Here is a 25,399-nt window from a genome sequence, read left to right on the forward strand (position 1 = left end):
TGAATTCAGAAAGGCTTGTATTTACAGAGGAGATTCCAATACAACATAACAATAACATATTTTTAAGCACTATAAGAAATGCATTAATAGAGCAAAACTTCAACTTTAAGCCCTGATTCTAAATGATCAACTGAACAACAGTGATTATTGTAGGTCATGGAAAATGTCCCTCATAAAAGTGCTCTTAACAAAAGATGCTTTAAAAATGACTTACAAAATGTTTAAGGCCAGTTATACAGACTACTTGATGTATTTCAGGCTGTTTTTCTTCGATGAAGTAGTAAACACAACAATAGTATTATCCTTTGGTTTTATTTTCTGGGAATTACAAAAAAAAGTCTAGGCATAAATGTTTTTATACAGTCTTCTTAATTTCATCCTTTAAAAAAACCTTATCAGATGGCTTATTACATTTCTCCTCATTATCATCCTTCATTAATGTCACTGTCAGACTTGATCATTAATTTCACTGTCAGCCTTGATTAACTGATTTAATTTTTCACAGTAAAATAAGCAACTCTTGTACATCTTTCCTCAGTCCCTGAGAATCATAATTGTCACAGAAGTATTTTATCCCTTCATTGAAAATCTCTGGAAAGCAATGGTGTTCTTTCATTGGTAACAGGGCAAGGAGCAGTGTCATAGAGGGTTAATCCATGTAAATTGGCTTCCACTCGTAAAGTAATTTTCTGGAACAAAAAAGAAAATTATACAGAGATGATGAGTCCACATGAGAGACTATCTCTTCACTATGTTCTACAGGAGTTGCTCATGTAGTCAGAAATACAAACTGATCTAATGGGAACAGAAGTCACTGCTACAGGCATCATCCTGAATGCCAAGTAAAATAGAAAAATGACGTTCTTCCCTCAGGAATTTTCCTGGGTTTTAGATGCCCCTCAACAAAAAGATGGATAAAGAAAATGTGTTACATTTACACAGTGGAATACTATTCACAGCTACTAAATACAAACACATCATTCAATGTGCACGTGAATGGATGGAACTAGAAAAAATCATCCTGAGTGAAGTAACCCAGACCCAGAAAGACATGCAGGGTATGTACTCACTTATAAGTGGATATTAGCCATAAAGTACACAATAACCATGCCATAATGCACAGACCAAAAGAAGCCAAGGAGAGCCCAAGGGAGGATGAGGATGCCTGAATCTCACTCAGAAAGGGAAATAAACAGATATCTGAAGTAGACAGAGGGAGGGAACAAGATGGGAGGGGAGTGGGGACAGAAATAGGGTTGGGGATCAGTTGTGAGGAGAGGACTGGGAGAGAGAACAGAAATTAGTAGGGGGCATTTCTAGGACAGGGGCGGGGGGAATCCCTGCAGTCTGTGGGGATGACTCTATCTGAGACTCCTAGCAGAAAAGGATATGGGGCCTGAAGTTTTCACCTCTTGTAGCCAGTTGGGACTTCCAGTGGAGGGACACCAACCTACTCATAAAACCTTCAACCCCAAATTTGTCCTGCCTACAAGAAGTGTAGGGATAAAGACGGAACAGAGATTGAGAGAAGAGCCAACTAATGACTAGCCCAACCTGAAACCTACCCCATGGGAGAGAACCAACCCGACACTATAAATGATACTCTGCTTTGATTGCAGACAGGAGCCTAGCATAACTGTCTTCTGAGAGGGTTCATCCAGCAGCTGATGGAAACAGATGCAGAGACCCACAGCCAAATAATTGTTGGAGTTTGGGGAGTCTTATGGAAGAGTGAGAGGAAGAACTAAGGGAATCAGAGGGGTCAAGGACATCATAGGAAGACCTACAGAAAGCTGACAGAGACTGATCCACATCCAAAGAGCATGCATGGGCCAGGCCCAGGCCTCCTACACATATGTAGCAGATGTGCAGCTTGGTCATCCTGTGGGTCCCCTACAATGGGTATAGAGACTGTCTCTGACTGTGTTGCCTGCGTTTGGATCCCTTTCCCCCATCTGGGCTATCTTGTCTGGGCAGTGGGAAAGGATGTGCTTAGTCCTTCAGAACTAGATGTGCCAGGGTGGGTTGGCATCCATGGGAGGGGGGAGGCTCCCACTCTCTGAAGAGAAGGAGGGATGGGGGAAGGGCTGTGAGGGTGGGACTGGGAGGAGAGAAGAAAGGGGTCAAAGGCTGTAAAGTACTTAAATGACTAAATTAATGAAGTTTCCTGTTGTGTGTTTTGTTGTTGTTTTTTTTTTTTTTTTGGTTTTTTTTTTTGTAGTTTTCTGTTCATTTGTTTGTTTTAAGCTATGTGTTAGGGCTGGGCCTATGTGAATCGGTACAACTATGGAAGTCTATCTAACAGTTTCTTCACATATGTTCTGCAATTCCATTATCGAGGCTGAACCTTACTTACAGCACACTACTTCCTCAAATCCAGAAACAATTTTACCAGAAGTTACTCTTCTTGCATCACTGTTTCTGGTGCCAGATTTTAAAGTGTTAATTTTAAAAACGGACAGTGAAGTATCTGCCAATGAAGTATTCTGCTATTCCACACGAAGGAAGCTGTGTTGAATAAAACGGAAACTAACTTCTTACCTGAAAATCGCGAATATAAGTCAGGAAAAATCCAAAGAAGGAAAATGACATGGACCACTCTGCTGCTGTAGTGACCATGTGAAGCACATAACCCTGTGGCCGAAGAGGACAGAGTGGCGTTTCTGTGAAGTTTTAGGAAAAATACACAGTGCTTCTCAAACTACGCAACATCAGGTTCTCACAGGCCAACCACCCTTCTGAAAAATCAACCTCTGATTTGTGTAAGTGTCTTGGAAATTACACTATGAGTCCCTTCTGAGCCATACTAGAGGTACTCATTTCACATAGAACAAGTGAACTTTTCACGAAATAACAAAGACAAAATAAAACCTACACTCTACAACCAAGGAGCTATAGCTTTCCTCCAGCCAGAGTAATACATCAAAACCTATAATCCTTACTCTTAGGGGGCTGAGAGAAGATCACAATTTAATGCCAATCACACCACTGAGTGAAATTAAAACATAGGCCCACCCATGTACACACACACACACACACACACACACACACACACACACACACTATGCATGTGTGTATATGTATCTGAATAAATTTTACAAAATGACCCTAGGAAAAGTTCAAGAATACTTATTACAGACTTTCACAAAGATTATTTTTAGAGCTTTTATACTAACTTACAATATTAATTATATAGCGATGGGAGAAAAGGCTCAATGGTTAAGAGTGCTTGCTGCTTTTTCCAGGAACCAAGTTTAGTTCCCAGTTCCCTTGTTGGGATTCAATGCACTTTTTTGGCAGGCATTCATATATACATGACATACAGACACACACAAGGGAAGACAAATTTAAAATGAAAAATCTTTAAAAAAAATTATGCACTTAGACACACACATACTCATGCATGTGTGTGCACACATGTGTGTACATTTTATAGACTTTAAGCTCTTACTTTGTCCTCGGGGTTCCAGTGTAGTTTCTGTACTACATCAACACCCAAATCGCTACTGTACAAAATTGATGAACAAGTGAGCACTGTAAAAAAGTAAGTCAAGGAAGACTCGGAGAACTGAATTTTTACAGTTGTACATCATAAAAAAATATTATATATACATATGTGTGTGTGTGTGTGTGTGTGTATAATCACTTTAAAGACTAGCTTTTGTTAATATGGTCCAATTCTATTTCTTTAAAGAATTAATGTCGCATGTCAGTATTAAAACTAAAGATCTATCCACAGTAAATAGGAAATGGTTTACAGTATGCCCTTTCCTCTTTGCTCAGAACTAGCAGCTCTACCATAAATTTCCAGTGAATAAATTTTTGTAGTGAGCATAATACTTCTTCCATGTCTTCTTTGAAGTATGACTATGCCAAATGTTATTTTTGTTCCTGGCTCAAGTACTTAATGTCAGTCTGAATTTCATGCACAAATGCAGAATGTTCTTTAGTCTAGATGTAGTTCTTTAGTCTAATGTATAACGTTCTTTAAAGGGATGGGGGAGCTGCAGCAATGCCTCAGCAGTTAAGAGCACATGTTGCTCCTGCAGAGGACCAAGATATGGATCCCAGCACATACATGGCAACTCACAGCCATACATAAGTTCAATTCCATGGTATCTGATACCCTCTTCTGGTACCAGTGGCCACTAGGTATACACATGGTGCACTTAGATACATGCAGGTAAATACCTATATACATAAAGTAATCTAAAAAGTTAAAAATTTAAACATGGTACTTACATTGCCTTCACTTGTTTCATTATTTTATTCTCTCTGAATAGTAAATCAAAGGATACTGCTAAGTGCACTTACTCCACACCAGATAACCAACAGCAGTCGGACCCAGAAGACCTGTTTACTGTGAATTTTGGGCTGCATTTGGTAAGAAAGGATGGTCTGAACAAACATGTATAATGATCCCATACCAAAGGCAAGGACAGCACCACATATATGTGCAACAAGTAGTGTTGATTTCTGCGAAGCAGAAAAAAGTCAGTCAGTGAGAGAAATTAAGAACACATTGACAATACATCATTTCAAAGCACAAGCCAGATAATTCAATAGGGTATTTGCTGCTTGGAGAAGCTCTGCAGAAAAATCACTTCCACAAAACTGGAAGATTATAGTGAAACCAGATGACTTCATTTGCCAACAATGAAAATGGTGACACATATCCGTGCATTTTGTTTTACTTATTTAACATTTTTATTTGGTTTTATTAGATGCCAGGTACCTTTTAAAGCCATTAATATGTAAATGAATGAGATAGACACCCAGCATTCAGAGTTTATAGTCTAGCAAAGGTAAAGAAAAATAAATAAACCTCAGAAATGAGGACGTAGATAATAAAGGTACATAATGGCAATACTAATAAAACACAGAGCAAGTTGGTTAAAGAACAGAGAACTAGGGATATCAGGAGAAGAGAATTTAAATTTAAATATAATTTAACACCCTTTTGGCACTAGTTTGTTACTGATTATGCCACAGGGATCATTATTAGTTTGTATTGTTCATTCCACAGAGATTATTATGTTACAATATTCCCCCCCTTATTACATTTAATTTCTATCATTATACATTTCATCTGTTTAAAAGTGACAACCCAACAGTCTCAAATTTCTACAACCAGTGTTCTAAATCAAAGATAGGTCGAATCACTGTTTTGTTTTGCTTTACTTGATGGTGTTTATATTGCCTTTGGTAGAAAAGGGACATCTAATGCTTGGCACAGAGAGAGCATAATGACTAAGAGAACAAAAGAAGGGGAGGTTCAGTTTTCTCATTTCACATCAGCTGTACAATCTACAAACCCAGTTGATTCGCTGTCTCTCAGTTAATTCCTACAGGTGATTCTCAGAGTACAGAAATTGTGGATCTGACTCTTCAAAGGCACTAGTTTCTCTTCTCAGAAAGAGAGAGCGAAAGAAAGAAAGGAGGAAGAGAGACAGAGGGCTAGTTGCTCAAAGGCTTGGATATTCTATCTGAAAAAAACAAACAAACAAACAAAAAAACTAAATCACCAAATGGGAGACAAAGCTCCAAGAAGATAATCTCTTGCCATCAAATAAAACTTCCAGTGTCAGGAATAGGTCACATCTAAATGAGTTGTTGGCCAAAAGGAGCCTATGAGAACCTCCAAATAACTCAGGGTATTGTCAAAGTTATTGGTTGCTCTCTGCAAACTGATGGTAAGGCCCCATTGCTGAAAACAATACCTACAAGTCTCACTGTACATGGAGAAGCCATGCTGTTACCTAACTAGGGCCTTTTCCCCTACTGACTAGCATTCATGGTATTGAAGGGTGTACTCTGAATGTTACCTAACCAGAAAGGTAAAGACCAACCCAGCTTCAAACTCTTCATTCCTCAATAGTGATCTGCCTGCAAGATATGCTGGTTCAATAGTGGCACAAAGGTTGTAGGAATAACCATCCACTAGTTGATTATGAGTTGGAACCCTGTCTGACACTGCCAGGGATAGCAAAAAACCTGAGATTAGATAGGTCATAGACTTAGGGGAAAAGCAAATACTAGTGTTCTACTAAAGGGACATAGCAATAAATGACTTTTAATGATATTCTGCTATATTCATTGGTCAGTGTATAATCAAAGAAGCTTCTTCCTGTAGGAGATGGGAACTAATACAGAGACCCACAACTGGAAAATGTGCAGAGAGTCAGAAACCTTGTAATACTAAGTCCTAAATGGGATGCCTTCATCAAACCCCTTCCCTTAGGGTTCAGGGAGCTATGTAGAAGACAAGACAGAAAGAGTGTAAGAGCCAGAGGGGATTAAGACAGCAAGGAAATAGTGCCTTAGAGACACAGTAGAACTGAGACACATGAACTCAGAGACCGACAGCATGTATAGATGAGGTTCTAACATTGAGCGAAGTGGACATGAACTCCCATCTCTAACCATAAAGCTATTTCAAATTAACAAATGCTCACAAAGAAAAAAACTTTATTGTCTCCAATGGAGTCAGCTGGGTATACAAAGCATACTTAAGGACATCCCATGCTCAGCACATGAGCAAACTCAATGGTATTTCTGAAGATGTTTTTGTCTTGTGATGCTCTATTTTGGGCATTTTTATCCTTACTGTTCTCTTGCTTATATATTATGGTTCTCAATTTTGTGTATAAATGGGTCTTGTGCTTAATTGGGTTTAATATGTGTTTGTGTGTGGGCGTGTGTGCATATGCATTTGTTTTTCTTACTTGTGTGTGTGTGTGTGTGTGTGTGTTTTGGTTTTCTAAAGAGAGAAAGAAGGTACGGAATTAAATAATTGAATGGGCGGAAAAATGGGGAGGATCTGGCAGAAGATAAGATGAGAGGGGGAAACTGTGATCAGAATGTATTGTATTATAAGAAAAGTATTTTCAATTAAAAAAGTTACTAAGCTTGGCACAGTGGCCCACACCTGTAATCCCAGCACTCAGGAATGCAGAGACAGGCAGATCTCTTTAAGTTCTAGGCCAGCCTGCTCTACAAAGCAAGTCCAGAAGCTAGGTATTTTTTAAAAAACCTGAAGATTTTTATATCTAGTTTCATAATTTTAGAAACTAGGAAACAGAGGAAAAGAACTTAAGGTTCCTGAAGACCGTAGGATGAGACACAAATGCTCTGGATCAGCCAGCACTATCGAGAGCATGGATGAGAGCCAACCCCACTGACACTCCAGCTTTGAGGGGTTAAGTTTCTTTTTGGAACTATCCATTTCATGATAGTTTCAAAAGAGAACCCTAGAAAGGTAAACCATATCTTCCTACTTAGTAATCCATTCCAAATCTCCTGAAGGATAAATCTCCAGAAGGGAAACAGTCTTCTAAGTGGACACTGAGGAACCTTTATGAGGACCCAAAATGAATAATACCTCCCATTATTCATTTTGTTGAATGTTACATATACATTGCACAAAGGTCTTCAATATTTATTAAATTATATTTTCAAATACCACATTCTTATAATTATTGGGCTTTCCCTTGAATACAAGAAACCATATACTACTACTAATAAGAGACTTTATTCCCAATCATTTTAGTACCTCAGTGTCTCTCAAAAAGTTCCTAAATAATTAATGAGAGCTTATATGCACTCAGTTGTTCACTCAAAATTAGTGAGAAGTGTACCAAAAATAAATAAATACAAATGTAAATAAGCATTGATTTAAAAAAAATGAAACCCCAATAAGAAGTATGAGGTATCAGCTTTCTAAGTCTCTAAAGATATAAAAAGAAAAAACTCAGAATACACTGTAGTAGGACCCAGCAAAAGATTTCCTAGGATAGTGTGGTCTTTACTGAGGTCTAGATCTATTTAGGCTCAAGGCTTGTAGCATACTCAAGTAGTTATGTGAAAGTTAAATAAACTTGCTTTAAGGAACAACAACTAAATGGGCTAGCATTATATAACAGTAGCAACATTAAGAACAGTTACAAAATGAAGCTAGAGAACCAACTTACAGAGGACTTTGATCAGTTTAAATATCTGAGTTTATCAAATTATTTTTTCTTTTGTTTTGGAGACAGGGTTTTCGCTGCGTACCCTGGCTGTCCTCGAACTCACAGAGATCCACCTGCTTCTGTTTCCGAAGCGCTGGATTAAAGACATTCACCACCACCACCTGGCTAAATTATTTTTCTTTTACTGTAAATTTTGTGGAGCTTTAAGCAAGACAACAGAGGACCATTTTTTTTTTTAATGGAGAATAAAGGAAAGTCAGAGTAAATACAAATGAAAAATTCCTTCAAAAGAATTGGTAGGGAAGGAAGGAGAAAAGAATAGTAAGCAAAAGAATTCAGGATTTAAGAAAAAAAAAACAGTAAGTCATCACTATATTCAAAACAGTGCTAACTCTCCTCCAAACATGCACATTATAAATGATAAACGGGAAATGATAGCATTCACAACTTTAAGTGGTGAACTCTCATTAGGAAGAAGGGAAAACAAGTGGATATTGGAGGTGGTAGCATCTGTGGATAAAGGGGCCAGCAAGGAAGCCATGAGTAAAAGTCAGAACATTCAAGATGTCCAAAGGTGAAGAAGGAGGTATAATCATATGTGTGTGTATGTGTGTGTGAGTGAGAGAGAGAGACAGACAGACAGAGACAGAGCCAAGGGAACTGGTGTGTAAAAGTGAATGAATGCTGAAAACAAAACACAAATACTGCAAATGAGAATAAGAAAGGAAGGCAGCCAACACAAGCTGTCAGGGACTCCAAAAGCTATTTGCTGGGTTGGGTACATACTTGGGATTAATTTTCACCATATGGGTGATGAGATACTGTTAAATTGCTCAAGGGAAAACTATAGCAAAGAATCTATATCTATTCCCTAAACATTATTTGAAACAAAATAAATAAAGTGTAGATCTGCAATGTGTCACTTATTATGTTTATCAGTTTTGTCTGACCCTGAGGTTACCTAGAACGAGGCAAAGTGAAGTCTGTAGTAAGTGTCCTGAGCACCCTGAGAAACAGTTCTAATAATGTATGTCTGTTTGGATAACCGAATATGAATTTTCCTAATAGTGACAGCAGCTGTTTCTAGAAGTGTCAAATGACACAGCTGAGTTCTGTTAGGGAAAAGACAGGAGCAGCATGTGACTGAAAAGTTCAGCTTTCTATTTTACTACACCCACACACTCAGGAAAATATCCACACTGGGTTAAAAAGCAAACCTGGAAATTTGCCACAAGAGAAAGTCCTAAACAACTCAGTATCCCAAGCACAAGGCCGGCCTTGTTTAGTTTGATGATAAGGGTATCATCAGGATTCAGTGCATGAACTTGCTTGTAACGAACATACATGGTAGCAATGCCTGGGAAGAGAGAATGTGAAAAACAACAAAGTAATGAGTAACCATGAGAATAAAGTGCCGTGAAGAGTTCACAAAGGTCAGTGCTATCCAGACACAGTCTGTCCTTGTAACATTAACTTGAAAAGAGAATAAAAATCAAAACAAAACAACACAAACCTGTAGAGTTAAAAGAATTTTTATAGTCGTGCCATGGAACTACTTGAATCTCTGTGTGTCTGAGTTAGCCATTTAAGCCATTTGCTTTCCCTGGGCCTCCTGTCTACACTACTTGGTATAAAACTTAGAAAATAAGTTTGATGTCATTTGAAAAAGACTCTCATAATATTTTTTTTACATTAAACCCACAATATTTATAGGATCAACATCAAAGTCAACAGTAGAATCTGGATGGGGAGTACACAGACAAAACAAACAAAAAAGTTACCTCCTCATTCTTGTATTGTTTTATTTTAGGTGGCCACAGGTAGGCTCAAGCAGACACAGCAGTCAATTACACAAGAAAACAGCCAGCTTTACATACTCATGTTTCAAGAGAGGGCCAAATCAAACTGTCTACTGCAGAGTTATTGCCAGACAACTCAGAAGTATAATAAACATGACAGATACATGCTTTGTAGACATGTTTCTGAAGAATGTAGATAGAAAACACATTTATTTTCCTAATTTTTAGTTTTTCAATATTCTTTTACATCTATTTATTTATTTGTGTGTGTGTCTGTCTCTCTCTCTTTGTGTGTGTGTGTAAGTCACTACTCAGCCTTTGAAAGCTGTTATTCTTCTTCCCCCATGTGGTTTCTGGATATAGAACTCAAGGTTGTCAGGCTTAGTAAGCAAGTATTGTTCCTTATGGAGCCATCTTAGCATCCTAATTTCTCTTTTCAGGCAAGGAAATAATAATATTGAATTGATAAGATAAAATTATATTAAATGACCATATTTAATGATAACATTTTATTAAATTAATAAAAATCAAAAAAAATTTTCACAAAAAAGAGCTTGAGTATAATACCATACAGTGAGTTCCGCAGCATTCGAATATTAGCCAAAAATGAAAACATAATGCCATTTCTACTCTTAAACTTTTAAACTGCTTTTCATGAAAGAATTGTGGTTGTAGTCAGTTTTACCTTCAACTCATGATGTTGTACTGGTTGTTTAACAAATTTACCTAAGGCCCCAAGGAATGTTTGGGTGTGACTGCAATCTCTGTTTAGATAAAAAGTCACTTATAACCATACAAATATTTCTTCAAAATTTATTTCTATAATTTGGTATTTCTACCTGAACTTCCCTCTCCCCATTCCCTCTTCAAAGGTAGCAATATAACAGAGTTTTCCTTTTTTTCAGGAACATAAATTATAATCTGTATTTTAGTAAAAACACATTCTCAAGTAACTAGAAAATTAGCAGTGATACAATGTTTAAAGAAAGATAGCAATTTAACTATTCATTTTGTGTGCTAAAACCACTCTCGCTTCTATTACTTACCTAAAACTGCAGCAATATTTAGCATTACTCCAAAAAGGCATCTTTCTGGAGGTATTGTCCCAGTGTCACTGAAAGACAAAGAGAAAGTATGTAGGGTTCTTACACTATATATCCTCCTATAATAGAAGCTATCTTAAGACTCTTCATCCTTGAAAAGCCCTTGAACTCAACTCATACATTTATAAAGAGAACATAATTTGAGTTTAGAAATATTTGCCTACCCCTTTTCTGTCATTTCAGATCTTTCTATTTCAACACAGCAGAAAAAAAACAAAAACCAACTAAAAAAAAGATTATCCTTGATATATTAAAAGTATGTTGTGCATTTACCCAAAGTTAAGCACTGTATCCGCCTCACCAGAATATTCTGTAAGCAGCACTGGCCCTTTCATTGCTCTTCTCTTTGTACCTGTTGTTGACTGCTTGTACTTCAATTAACATCTATTCATCAATTGATCATTAAAAATACTTATCAAACAACACCATTCATTAGTTATTGTTTTAGGGTTTCTGTTACTGTGAAGCGATAGCATGACCAAGGCAACTCTTAGAAAGAAAAACGCTGGGGCTGCCTTAAAGTTCAGAGGTTTTGGTTCATTTTCATCAATGGAAGGAGCCAAAAGTTCTACATCTGGATTGGCAGGCAATAGGAGAAGAGAGTGACACAGGGCCTAGCTTGAGCTTCCAAAACCTAAAAGCCCACACCCAGTGACACACTTCCTCCAAGAAAGCTATACTCACTCCAACAAGGCCACACCTCTTAATAGTGCCACTCCCTGTGGGCCCATGGGGACCATTTTTATTCAAAGCACCACAGTTACCATTTCTGGAAAAGGAGGAAAAAGTAAAACAAATCTGACAAAACTTCCACACTCACAGAATTCACATTCAGGACCCATTTTGAGCATCTTCTTACTTTTAACCTTGGATCACTCTTCTAGTAGACAGTGACTGACAACACTCTGCCAGGTCCCTCAAAAGTACTCACCACACTGCAATGCAAAGGCTCTGTTTACATTCCTATTCTCCAGGGCACTGTGGACTACTAACAGACCCAGATAGAAAACAAATCTATAGAAACTATAAATCTTTGGGCACATTCTCTTTTGTCCTTAAGTCTCCTTAACTCTTTCATTTAATAACAAGAACTACTCCTTCATTCCCAGCTTTGACGGATCAATACAAGGATGAAATAAAATGTGAAGTAATACATATAAACTATATATAGTGGATAGTGGAGAGATCCACTGAGCATTACTGGCTTTACTTTTCCTCAAACTACTACAAAGATTAAAAAAGACAAAGTTGTTAGTCTTGAAGTAAAGCATTACAGAATATACAACTGTTGGTTATTGCCGTGATATAAGGGCCACTATTGCACCTTTCAAGATATCTTTGCCGTATTGCTCATTGTTGTACTTTGTAGGCATCACAACTGGGTGGGACCATTGATTGCTCTTCTCTTTGGCAGCTTGCATAGCTCATTGTAATACTATGAAAGCTAGTCCTCAGGGAGGAGACTTCTAGGTCATATTCAGTTTGAATTCTCTAGGTCCTGTGTCTAACGTACATGTGTCCTCACCAATAGGAACCTACCTTAAACTCTGTGAGGCAACCAAGAGCAACAGCTGTAGTTTATACCCTTTGGGGAATTGCATGGGCTCCCCTGACCAACAAGACAAAAGAAGCTTCTCATGCCTAGTACTTGGGCTTATGCTAGGCAGCCTATGGATGTTGCAGGGAGAATTGTATTACCCCAAATGGCAAATTTTCATTCAAACTACATATTGTTATATACAAACATTTGTATATATTATACATAAATTCAGGTAAACATAAAGTAGTATGATTCCACATGGCTTTTTTTCCAAACATCCTTACTGCTTGGAGGTACGGAGTGCAGATGAGAGAGAGCATGCAGCATTTATTTCTGGGTGTGTGTTACCAAACTCAACATAATCTTTTCTAGACTGATCCATTTAGCAGAACACTTTATAATTTCATTTCTCTTTACAGCTTAATAATATTCCGTAGTATAACTGTACTATCAGTTTATTATCCATTCCTCAACTGAAGGACAGTTAGATTGCTTCCATTCCCTAGTTATTGTGAATAAACTGCCCAACTAAACCATCTAGTTTACCACGGTCTGCCTTTTTCTGTGTTGGAAAGGTTATCTATCTTTTTAACTTCATTTTCCTATAAAATTGGGAATAACACTATTTCAAGATCCAGCTATACCACTCCTGGGTATATACCCAAAAGATGCTCCACCATTCAATAAAGACATTTGCTCAACTATATTCATAGGAGCATTATATGTAACAGCCAGAATCTGGAAACAACCTATATGTTCCTCAATGGAGGAATGGATGCATAAACTGTGGGACATTTGCACAATGGACTACTATTACTCAACTATTAAAAACAAGGAAATCATGAAATTTTCAGGCAAATGGATAGGACTAGAAAAAAAAAAACAAACCAAAAACAGAAAGACAAACATGGTATACACTCACTTAATAAGTGGGTATAGCTGTATAATATAGGATAGCCATAATAAAATTTACAGATCTAAAGAAGCTAAAAGTGAAGTAGGACCCTATGAAGGATGCTTAAATCTCATTCAGAATGGTAAATAGAATAGAGAGCAGTAGTGGTGGAAAAGAGGAAACAGGATGGAAAGCTACTATAGAGGGTCTTCTGAAAGGCTCCACCCAACAAGGGATCAATGCAGATGCTGAGACTCACAGCCAAACTTTGGGCAGGGTGCAGGGAGTCCTATGGAAGAGGGTGGAAGGGCATAGAGGGACAGGAGTCCAACAAAGCTAAAAATTCTGAGCCCAGGGGCTAAAAATTCTGATGCTCCAACCAAGGACCATGCAGAGAGAGGTCCCCTGCTTTCAATTTGGTTTTAAAAATTTTGCTCAATTTTAATTTATGTTTATGTGTGTGTGCCTATGTGGATCAGGAGAAGGCATCAAATACCCTGGAATTGGAGTTACAGGTAGGTGGGAACCAGTCTATGATGGTACTGGGAATCAAATGTGGGTTCTTTGTAACAGCAAGCATTCTTAATGGCTGAGTCAGCTCTAATGACTTCCTGTTTTAAGTAGTTTCATCTTATTACAAATTTGTAATAATTTCTACTGCTTCTATATTTTAAAAGAAGTTGGAAGGATGGCTCTCAGCTGTTAACAGTACTTGCTGCTCTTACATAGGACCTGGGTTCAGTTTTCAGTATCCACATGGCTACTGAACAACCCTCTGTAATTCCAGTTCCAGGAGCTTAGATGTTCTTATCTGGCCTCCATGGGCAGCAAGTATGCATTTGGTACTCATACATTATAGGCTAAATATTCTTAAGAATAAAATTTTAAAGTGGTTTCAAATACAGTACACGCTTCTGATTATCCATAATTAAGTTGTTAGTAGGTTCGAAATTTAAAAGAATATCTAGCCAGCAGGTTATGAAAAGTAGGATCATAGTTCCTAGGGTAAAACAGCAGGCACAAATCTTGGTTCATAACTAACTGAGCTGTACACCATTGAGCAAATCACAAGCCTATCCAGGACCTTACTCCTTCTGTGATACAGTTACTGAATGTATTGGAGGTTTAGTCTACAATGAAGCACTATGGGTAGATGTTAGGCCTAGACGAGGCCTTTAGATTACTGGGTGTGTGCATTTACTGGGAATCACAAAGCTCTGGCCCCCTCCTAACTTGCTTTTGCTTTCAGGTCATGAGGTAAGTGCTTTTGTTCCCTATGTAATTCTACTACCATGATGTTTTATTTATTCCAGGCTCAAAGCAATAGGACCAACTAATCATGGTCTGAAACCTCTACAGTGGTACACCAAATAATCCTTTTCTCCTTATAAGTTGGTTATTTTAGACATATATTACAGTAACAGAAAGATGACTACAGATCTTCTTCTGGTCTTAATTGAGGATGGATTTCTCTACCTCACACAGATGGTGTAAGGATTCAATTACCTAACATGAAGAAAACTTAAACATTACCTTGTCACACGATGAATCAATACATTTACCAATACTACTCTGTTTTCCTAACATTACTATTGTTTGCAGCATTTTTTTTTTTTTTTTTAATTTTAAGAGGAAAGCAATTCTAATGCCAGGTTCAATGTAAACTACAAATTAGTCATAAAGACTCTCCATGGTCTGGGAAAGTAGCATGGCGGCAGAGCATTTACCTGGATTGTGTTCAATCCCCAGTACTGAAGGTGGGGGTTACTTCCGTGGGACAGATACATTTCACTGACCTGATAAAAGGCAATGCAGGATCAACATGGTGGAGTGTTACTGCAGTGATGTACGAGAACGTGAAGGTAGCAAATGTCCAAATTACAAGGGCTGACGGAAGGAAACTGAGGCCCTGCTGAAACCACCACATTTCAGACAGGTCTTCTGAAACAGAAAAGATGAGAAATAGTAATGGATAAGTTTTGCCAGCCCATGTTATCCATCCACTCCCCAAAACTTGTGCTCTCTCTGCTCACTCCGCAAGCATCCACACACTTGTACTCTCATCCTGCAAGCATCCTCCCCACATCATCCCAGCACCACCTCTTCACTTCATTAGAACTGAGAATCACCTATTGGCCAGAAACTTGCTTTATATCTCATCACTTCACATATGACTAAGTACCAACCCTGACTGTTTTCCTGTTATTTCTTTCGAGTCTACCTTCTATTTCCATCTTCACTGCTACTATTCTACCAAAAATGTTATCATCTTTGGGCAGATTATTAAAATAATTTTCTAACTGGAACTTATGATGCTATTAAGCATAAAGATGCCTTTTTGTATCATCGTACCTCACTGATAACAAAACACAAAAACATGCAATTCTTTCATAAAAAATGCATAGTATTTCCTATCATCTATGCACACATTTTAAGTAATGTCTATAATAACGTAAATAAATGAGAAAGTTGTTTATAATATATTATCCAGATAATAAAAATACCCTTATATTTCCAATATATCTGGGTTTTTCCCTAATATTCTCAATCCACAATTGGTCAAATCAATAAATGTGGTGTTTTGTTTCCTGGAGGGGGTGGGTGGGTGGAGGAACCTACTAAAACCTTTGTACTCTCAGGACTGGCAAGTGTCTTGTACACTGATGAGTTGACTAGGCAGTTGACTAGCCATCCTTAGCAGGAAACACTGAAGCACAATGAGAGCTCTGTAACGCAGTTTCTTTCAAAATTCAAGAGACAAATCAGATGAACAAAAGAAGTGATGGAGGATACCTGTGATCCATAGCATCAGTGCCAGGACAGGAGATATACAAGTGGGGAAGAGGGAGGTCTTTGAGTGACAGAGGGCAAAAGGGGGATTGTTAGGTTGTGGTATATTCTGCAGCAGGGCCATAGTTTCAGTGGTCAGACTCTCTAAATTGTACCCTTCTCACCCATGTTTTGGTGGCAGATTGGTTTTCTTTTGTGTGTGTGTGTTTGTTTTTCCTCTGTCAGCCAAGTTGACTCCAAAACCTTGAAATACTGAGGTCAGTGGCTCTCCTACCTCAGTCTCAGCCTGCCTGCCTGTATATGTGTGGTGTGTGTGTGTGTGTGTGTGTGTGTGTGTGTCTGTCTGTCTCTCTCCCTCTCTCGGAAACAAGTTCTCGGGCATTCCAAGATGGCCACATTAACTGTTGGGGTTCCAAATGTGTGTGCCACACGATAGCTGGTCGATGTGATTCTGAGGCTCAAACCCCAGCCTTCAGGCACACTAGACAGGCCAACAGCACAGCAACTAAGCTGTATCAGGTTCTTAAGAAGACAGGATCCACGGAATTTGACGTGTGACTATGGATGGCAGGGAGAAGACAGCAAAGGATGCAGGGCTTAAAAATTCAAAAAGGACTATGGTAATATGACCACCACAGGGTTAACCCTGATCACAGTTCAGGCTTCCATCATCAAGACCAATGACTGGGAGCAATGCAGTCAGGAACAGAAGGGCAAGTAAGGCATGCTGCTAGCCACTGGCCAAAAACAAGGACTTCTACTGTGTCATCTTTAGCATCCTGAAGAACACTAGGAAGTTGATAGCTTACAAAAAACTATAGATGGCAAAGGGGAAGTAGAGGAATATTTGCATGACAACAGAGTTCTCATGACTGATACATAAGCTGCTCTGCTACTTCAGGAAACCTCTTAACTTCCCCACCCAGAGAGAAGAACTACTTGCTGGACCTGCCTGTGAGTAATATGGCCATGGACGGCACACAAACGAGCCATCTGGGCCTCAAGGTGCTCAAAGAACTCAAAATGTCCGAAGAATACAACAGAAATGTGGGCTCAGCACCTGCAGGCATACCACAGAGCAGCATGATGCCTGCCCTATGGCTATCATCACCCTCACACCTTGTCTACACGTTTTTATTTTATTTTATGCATATGGGTGTTTTGCCTGTGTAGATGTCTGTGTACCACTTGTGTTTGAGAGGCCAGAAGAGGGTGTCAGATGCGTTAGAGCTGGAGTTACAGCCAGATGGTTGTAAGCTGCCATGTGGGTGCTGGGAATTGAACCTAAGTCCTGTGAAAACGTAGCCAGTGCTCTGAACAACCCAGTCATCACTTCAGTTCCAACCTCTACACATACACCAAGTGTAGCTCTAGCTCTACTTCACCAACAAGGACACAATCACACTAAACAGTGACATTTTGTTTGGTTTTCCTTCCTCACTAAACCTTCAGTTTTAGGAGAACGAGAAACAGTTGATTTAGTTACTATTATATTCTGGTTCCTACACAAAGGATTGAAAAAAAAAATCACCTAAATTCATACCACATGCCACTTTCTCCTAAACTCCAGACTAAAGATGTTATATAATAATAAGTCATAACAAGTCAAGAATATGAATTACAGTTTCATTTACTTAATTTTTTTAAATTTAATTTTCAAAAATATAAATACTTTAAAAGTAATTGTTCCTAGTATTTCCCACCAACTTTGTAAATACCAAATCAAGTTCCTTGAACTTGAATAATGCTTCACAGACTTTTACTTCCTTGTCTCAGGCTGACTTTCTCAATAATTAAATTGCAGCAACTTTTAATTTATCTGCCTCAATCATATGACAAGTTACAATACAAGAATATCTATTTTGTTAAGTAAGCATATTTTCCTTTGTTTCAAAAGTTACCAGTACATGCTTGATTTAAGTAATTTTTTGTCTAAATTGTTGCAATCTTCTAGGGTTTTCCCAAAGCTTTCCTTAACAGTCCTTTCTTTATATATTTATTCTCCTTGGTAATTCCTTGTCAATGTCCTATAGGTGCTTTCTCTTGAGTGGGCTACTGAGAGAATAATGCTGATGGGTACATTTCTTTATTTCCTTCTCTCTCTATTTTTTATTTATTTATTTATTTATTTATTTTTTATTTTTTTTTGAGACAGGGTTTCTCTTTGTAACAAGCTCTGGCTGTCCAGGACTTGTTCTGTAGGTCAAGCTGGCCTTCAACTCAGAGAGATCTGCCTGTCTCTACTTTCCTAAGTGCTGAAATTAAGGGCTTGTGCCACCATACCTGGGGGAAAATGTTTTTAGTCATCTCTTAAATGCTCCCTCAATTCCTGTTTACAATAATTCTTCTCTCAATTCTGCAGGAACCAAGTTCTATTACCTGTTGGTTTTGTCAAATCTTACATGTGATTTTTCTTAGAGTTTGAACTCTTAGAAACCTGTAATGTGACTACATATATTCTAAAACACATTTTTTTCAAGCAGTTTCTTTTTCCTTCCTTCCTTCCTTCCTTCCTTCCTTCCTTCCTTCCTTCCTTCCTTATTCCTTTCTATTAGACAAAGGCAACTAATCTTTATTTCGCATAGGCATAAAGGCAATATAATAAAGCAAAGGCTTTCATGTACACATAATATACTGGGCCAAACTGGTCCTATGTATGAAAAAATAAACCATGAATTATACTTTTATAAATCATTAACTCAAAATTGATCATAGAATTTCTAAAAATGACAAATTATTAAGTATAAAAATCCAAAACGAGAAAAACCTACATGATTTTTTTTTTTTTTGTAATCTTAGACTAGTCAAGACCTCCTTATATAGTCAAGAAGGCTTATGAATTCATGATGCTCTCGTCTCCATCACTCAAGCGCCAGGATACAGGCATGTGCCATCACCGCAGTTTGTGTAGTACTAGGAATCCAACTCACGCTTTCCTAAATGCTATGCATTCTACCAACTCAACTACCCTCCCAGACCCCTGGCATGTGTTTTATGGCTTCCAACTATGAGCCTGTACTTGAATGATCATTAATCTGAATGTATTCTAAAATCTAGCTTCTTAAATTGGGGGTCATGTAGCTGAATGTGGGGTTATGAAAAATAACAAAAATAAGGTAAAAGGAAATGAATTCTGGATATACAATAAAAAACAAATCCAAATTCAATAGTATAACAAATTCAGAAATACCTGAGGTTGCTCGTCTGTGCTCGTATTGCACAACTTCTGTACAACCTTGGTGCTGATCAGACAGGTACACTTTGCACTTACCAGTGAACACTGCCTGAAGCACCTCAGCTCATATTCAAAGCTATTCTGTGTTAGGAATCAGTTTTTAGTGTAAATACTAAGTTTTATTTGCATTTATCTCATGTTGTGGTGGGCCCAACCATGAAATTATCTGTTGCTACTTCGTAACTGTAATTTTGTTACTATTATGAATCATGATGTAAATATCTGTATTATCCAATGGTACTAGGTAACCTCTGTGAAAGGCCCCTTTGACCCTGAGAACCACTGCCCTAGAGTGTCAAGTATTCATTTAATCTTTAATACACTACTAAACCAGTTCATTCAACACTAAACCAGTGCACTCAAATTTGCTATGAGCTTTCATAAATGGTAGTACTGTATGTATGCCAAAGAATTGTTTCAAATAAATTTCTTTATGATTCTATTATCAATGTTTTGTTCATATATCTATATACCCAACATCACATAAAAAATTCTCTGTTCAGAAAAGGTTATGAGTGGGAAAAGTTTTAAAAGACCAGTTCTAAGAGACTTAATGTTGTTTGATCCCCAGAATCCATATGGCAGTAGGAAAGAGTGACTCCCCCACGCTGTTCTCTGAACTCCACATGTGCACCATGATACATTCAAACAGCAACATGCATGGGCATGCATGCATGAACACACACATGCACACACAGACTTAAATTAATGATGAATTATTTCAAGAAGAGTTTGTATTTGTTTTTTGCCAAGTACTCTGACTCATTACTAACCTGGGCCAGCTTTGGATTAATTCCTTGGCTTCCAGTTTTTCAGACCATGTAGACTGTGGGCTTGAAGCTTGAGTCAGCGACGGGAGGTATTATACCGTTTCCAGTATCAGATATCTCTATTCCTCTACCTGGATGTGTGGAGAAAAGAGACAACTTTCAGTGATCTCGCTTTACCAAGAGGGAGAGCTTCTTCTGGCCCTGCATTCCCAGAGTATGTGTAGACTCCAAAAATCCTGGATAAATTTGAGAAAGGGCAGTTCAGAAGATAAGAGTTACATATTTAAGAGGAAATGTTTGTTTTTTTTTATCTTATGAAAATATTACTCACTGAAATAGCGATACCATTCACATAAACTGGAAAAATATCATGTAGAGCATGTAACCAGGAGATCAAGGTATGAATCTTCCCTTCCAGTTCTGGTAGGAAGCAAAATTCTATTCCTAGTCCTTCCTGTTATAAGCCAAATGCTTCGAAGACAATAGCTAGTTTATCCCTCTTGCTTCAGTTCCTTTTTTGACTTTTCAGCTCCCAGGGTTCCATTTGTTTTGGGAGGTTATAGAAGGTTTGAGATATGGTTTTACCCTTTGTTCTGGCTGGCCTGGAATACACTATTGTCTAAGGTACCTCAAATTTAAAATCCTCCTGTCTTACCTCCAAGTTCTGGGATTACAGGAATGAGACACTACGCCTGGCTGAAGAATTCCCCTTTCTTTCACAGGAACTGTGTTTTAGCCTTTAAAAAGCTAATATGACTCATTCAATATTTAGGTGTCTGGGTAAAAGATATGTTCAAAACATTTTGTTTGACCCCCTACTAGTAGAATAGCCTCCTCCCCATTTTACTGGTTTTTACTTCTAGTCCCTTAATATTCAAAATGCAGCAAAGGACTGGAAAGACAGTTCAGCTTAATCCAAAATCTAAAATAAAAGCCAGGTATGGCAGAGTGCTTGTAACCCTATCACAGCAGAAGAAGAGACAGGAATATTCCTAAGGCTCACTAGTCAGCCTAGCCTACAGGGCAAGTTCCAGGCCAGAGAGTCATTCTATCTTTTAAAAAGGTATATGGCACCTGAGGCTGTCCTGCTTTCAACAGCCACAAATATGCATGTACACCTACACCTACAGACATACCGACACACACACAGCCAAATGCTATCTTCTACGTACAACCTTTGCTAAGCTCTTTGCATGAAGAAGTAAGCACTTCTTGAGAAAACTTGACCTTCTGTGGTATGATCATTTAGTGAAGGGGAGAGGCTCCAGCAACTGCAAACGCTGGGACTCACCCATCATTACTCAGGACTTGTTGAATAAACAAAAAACTGGCACCAAATCATCTTAACTCCAGCAACTGGTCTTGGATTTTCTATTTCAATAAGCAGCATTATCATTTTCTCAGATTCTTGGATGTCACGGGAACTCTTGCAGAACAGGCTCTCTCCAAAATGCTCGCACGCTACCACTAAATAATGGCAATTCTACTTCTGCACATCATTTATTCCTTCCTTCCATCCTTTACCCACTGTATAGTGTAACCAGTCTGATTTAGATTTTCCACTCTTGGTTGAACTGCTTTTCTTCCCCTCCATCCATTCAATCTACATTTCCATATTAATAAGTATGGCCCTGCCCAAACCCTTTTATAAAAGTAAAACTGTATGATATTGGACAAGCTTCAAAACTTAGCTAAGACAGTTTTTCCTTTGAAAAATAAAAATATTATCAGCACAGATTGTACCATACACTAGTTACTAGAAAGGTATATCATTAATATATAAAAAAAAATCAAATTTCAGTTCCCATGTTGTATTCTTCATGATTCAAATGTTGGGCCAGTCTAGAGGCCAGCAACAAGAAAACAGAAATACAGGACATTTCCTTATCCTGGAAAAGTTCCACCAGACTGTGCTAGACAGTTATTATAGAAGTTACAGTGACAACAAGAAAAGAACCCAACATACTGGTGTTGTATAAACACAAAATTTATTTTAATTAAATAGAGTACATGCCTTCAAGGCCATGACCTTAAATGTCCAGTCTATCACATTTCATTGTGTGACTCCCTCATCCCCATTAGTCAGACTAATATTACTTCAAGTGAATAAACATCATTTCTGGGGAAGAGAGAATACAGCATCTTTCTTTATAATTTCTCTTAAGTACATAATGTAATGAATAAATATTGAAACCCAAACTGGGAACAGATTGCCAAGTTCACATTCAACCCCTAGCTGGTGACATACCAGGAGGCAGCCTCTATTCTCAAGATCTGTAGTGAGCTCAGGAGGCATGCTCTACCTTTATCCAGTCAGCCAACAATTAAATGCTCAGTCAGTTGCTTGAGTGTGTGTTCAGTACTCTGTGGTTAAAGATTTAAATCTGGCATAATTCCTTCTTCTATGGGTACTTTTAAATACATGAAAATGGAGGCCCGGGAGGGGAAGGGAAGGGAAGGGAAAAGGGAATAGGGAAAGGGAAAAGAAGGGAAAACTTTTAATATTGTCAAATACTCGTAAATTACCTTTATTTATGAGTTTTATGCATGTGGGGTAGGGGAGAGAAGTGTAAGTGCCATGTAGCCAGAGAACCAATTTCAGGAATCAGTTTCTTTTTCTACTATGTACAGCCCAGGGGTAGAATTCATGTCATTAGTGTTGCCAGCAAGTACCTTACATGCTGAGCCATCTCAAAGCCCCAGGTTTATTTGTTAACCAGTCTAAAAACAGCTACTAGCTGCTTCAGTGAGGCTTATTCAAATACTAAGTGAGATAAACGATGTTAGGTTCTATTGTAAGTGGTCACTAAATATTTGATCCTTTTTACAATATGAAAGACACATTACCTGTTGTATGAGTTCAAAAATTTTTAATCTTCCGAACTTAAACCTGTTCCTTTTTCAAATTCTAAAATCCAGATATAACGATTATGTTATTATTTCAACCACATGACTTTCAGCAGCACATTAGTCTTAGCCTATTAACCAACAGTTATCTGTGGCCTGAGCATTGTAATGCAGCATTATGAGCAAAATGTCTCTTTTAAATAAGAGCTGAAACTTGAGGTTTCTTTCTTTTCTTTTTCACAACAGTGACCTATCAGCTGTAAATAAAAACTGTTTAATTGTAGGAAGTCAATTTTCTTATTGTTTGGTACAGAAGACACATTTCCCCAAACCCCTAAACATTGTGTTTTTTGTTGTTGTTTGTTTAATCCCACAATTATCACTTATTGGGTTTCAGGCAAAATACTTAATTTCTGAGATACAGTATGCTAATTTGAAATGTAAGTATAAAATGCCATAACGGCAGGGTAAGATGTAGTTGTATCGGTTTAGGTTTTAAAGTTTCTAACTGTTTAAACTGACAGCTGAGAGGCAAGGCAGGGACAACTAAGAAGCTAAAGTAGACAGGAAGACTACTAACTGCCCATGCACCTTTACCTCCAAATGCTAAAGTATGAGAGCAATTTCAAACCAAGATTAACATTGTAATGGTTAACTATTTTAAAGGTCAAAATATTAAAGAACCCTTTGAAAGACATGGGTAGAGTGTTTGCATAGCAAAAAAGAGGCCTTAAGTTCAATTTCCAGTACCCCCCCCCACCAAAAAAAAGTTTTAAAATTACTTGAAAACATATAAGAACTTCACACAACAGTAAGAATGTTTAACCAATCCTTTGGCATCTCTCAACCGTTTTTCTCTGCTTTCTTGGAAGTTCCATGAATCAGAAATGCAGTCACATTTTTTTCACATTTAAAAGCTACTGGTATAGTAAAATGAACTTCTTTATGTTGTTTCTTCTAAGTGGTGACAAATAAAGAAAAATAAAAATGTAAACTCTGGATGTTCCAAGTGAACAAACCGGTAGCCCCAGGCTTTTTTTCAGAGGTACACAGAACATCAGGGCCCAAACAAAGCATAAACGTGATTATTTTCTTAAATTCTAATATGGCCTCTTGACAAATGTAATATTTTCTAATGACTAATCTTAGGGCATCTAGTTACACCGCCAAGAAGTGAAAATTTGATAATGCAAAATAAATTTGTTGCATTTGGGTACTTCTTTATAAAATAAACTTGGGAAAGCTGGAGAATTCATTCCCGTCTCACTGCTTTTCAAAGCAATGTGGCAGTTAGGATTCACAGGACTAGTAACTTCCTTTCCGCTTGCGACCACTCCCTGAAACACAATCAAGGGTTGTAGACTGAAGCCTGTAAACACAAGGTCACCACTGGTCTCAGTTTTGAACTTCCCCAGCCCCCACCAAGTACAAATAAGGGCACAGGGATGAGAAAAGATACTCGGGCAAAGGTTTCGTGAGCGGCTTCAACAATAGCAACCCTGAGAAAACACACACACCCTACGTCTTGTAGCTTCAACTGTGTGCATGACATCAGAAAAATATAGACGACACCAAACTTGGCACGAAGCATCGCTTGGGACATGCTGGTGGTAGAGGTACCAAAGAGAGAGAACGTAGGACGCGAAGAACCACCGTGACCGGTAGGTTCCCGGAGCTAGACCTCGACTCCGGTCCTGAGCATCACGGAGCTCGACGAACCAGGTGAGGCTGCCAGGGTTCCCGTAGCTCCCGCGCGCCCGCAGGGGCGAACGGGACTCGCCTTGCGCCCCCAACCACGGCTTGCGAACACGCCCTCCGACACAACATCCCGCTGGACGCCCGCTCTCGGCCCTAGGACAGCCATTCTCCCCTCCCCACCCTCCCACCCACCTTCTTTCCCGTCCAGGACCAGGCAACTCCAGCCTCAAGGCGCAGATCAAGTCCTCGGCAGGAGCCAGGGCGGAGACCCGGGCGCGCTCCCGAACAGATCGGAGACGCGCAGCAGCCTTTTCTGAGTCCCCTCTTTACGGCAATCGTGAAAGTGTCGTGAACGTGCTGCCGCCTATCAGTCACTCAGTCGGCTGGAGTCGGAGTTGCTATTTCTAGGCTTGCGCTGGTTGGGTTCGGGGTAAGACTGCGGGCCCCCGGCCTGGGGACGTGGCGGGGATGTCGCGGCCGTCCTAGGGCGCATTTCTCCGGGGAGGAGTGGAGCGAGGGCGGGAGGACGTAACTGGGTGGCCGCGGACGGACTAGCTAGGGGAAAAGCCGTCCTTGCTGGCGCCGGGTGGCCTCGCGCGCAGGGTTGTGGGGAGGGCGAGGGGCGACGCTGGCGATCCCGAAAGCTCTGGGTTTGGAGGTGGAGGGGCGCCTGCGCGGTGTGAGAGCCGCGGGTCGCGGGAGGGAGCACGGCGCGGCGGCCCACGGAGAGCCCAGGCTGGGGCGCCGGCCGC

At 39.0% G+C, this 25,399-nt stretch overlaps 2 protein-coding genes across 8 annotated transcripts in view; one reads left to right on the forward strand and one right to left on the reverse strand.

Annotated features, from left to right (window-relative positions):
• Positions 1-24,975, reverse strand: Dram2 (DNA damage regulated autophagy modulator 2). Of its 5 annotated transcripts, none has more exons than XM_021640904.2 (9): positions 24,840-24,975; positions 20,106-20,233; positions 15,104-15,245; positions 10,816-10,883; positions 9,188-9,327; positions 4,299-4,476; positions 3,452-3,534; positions 2,542-2,634; positions 1-689 (listed from the first exon to the last, which is right to left on the reverse strand). In XM_021640904.2, exons 3-9 carry the CDS (start codon positions 15,232-15,234, stop codon positions 579-581), a joined length of 804 nt encoding a protein of 267 aa, XP_021496579.1. In that variant the 5' UTR covers positions 15,235-15,245; positions 20,106-20,233; positions 24,840-24,975; the 3' UTR covers positions 1-578. The 5 variants fall into 5 exon arrangements, with proteins under 5 accessions (XP_021496579.1, XP_021496578.1, XP_060248905.1 ...); XM_021640903.2 differs by having other exon boundaries at positions 15,104-15,248; XM_021640905.2 differs by having other exon boundaries at positions 672-689; positions 2,542-2,663; positions 15,104-15,248.
• Cept1 (choline/ethanolamine phosphotransferase 1) overlaps positions 24,417-25,399 on the forward strand; it is a 42,912-nt gene continuing 41,929 nt past the window's right edge. For 2 of the 3 annotated variants that reach the window (XM_021640902.2, XM_021640900.2), the window contains exon 1: positions 24,946-25,077. The gene's annotated coding sequence lies outside the window, so the exon portion shown is untranslated. Of the gene's footprint in view, positions 24,672-24,945; positions 25,078-25,399 lie in introns of those variants that run through there. The other variant, XM_021640901.2, reaches the window with a different exon arrangement.

Source organism: Meriones unguiculatus, chromosome 10 (genome assembly GCF_030254825.1).
Source record: "Meriones unguiculatus strain TT.TT164.6M chromosome 10, Bangor_MerUng_6.1, whole genome shotgun sequence".
Taxonomy (NCBI): Eukaryota; Metazoa; Chordata; class Mammalia; order Rodentia; family Muridae; genus Meriones; species Meriones unguiculatus.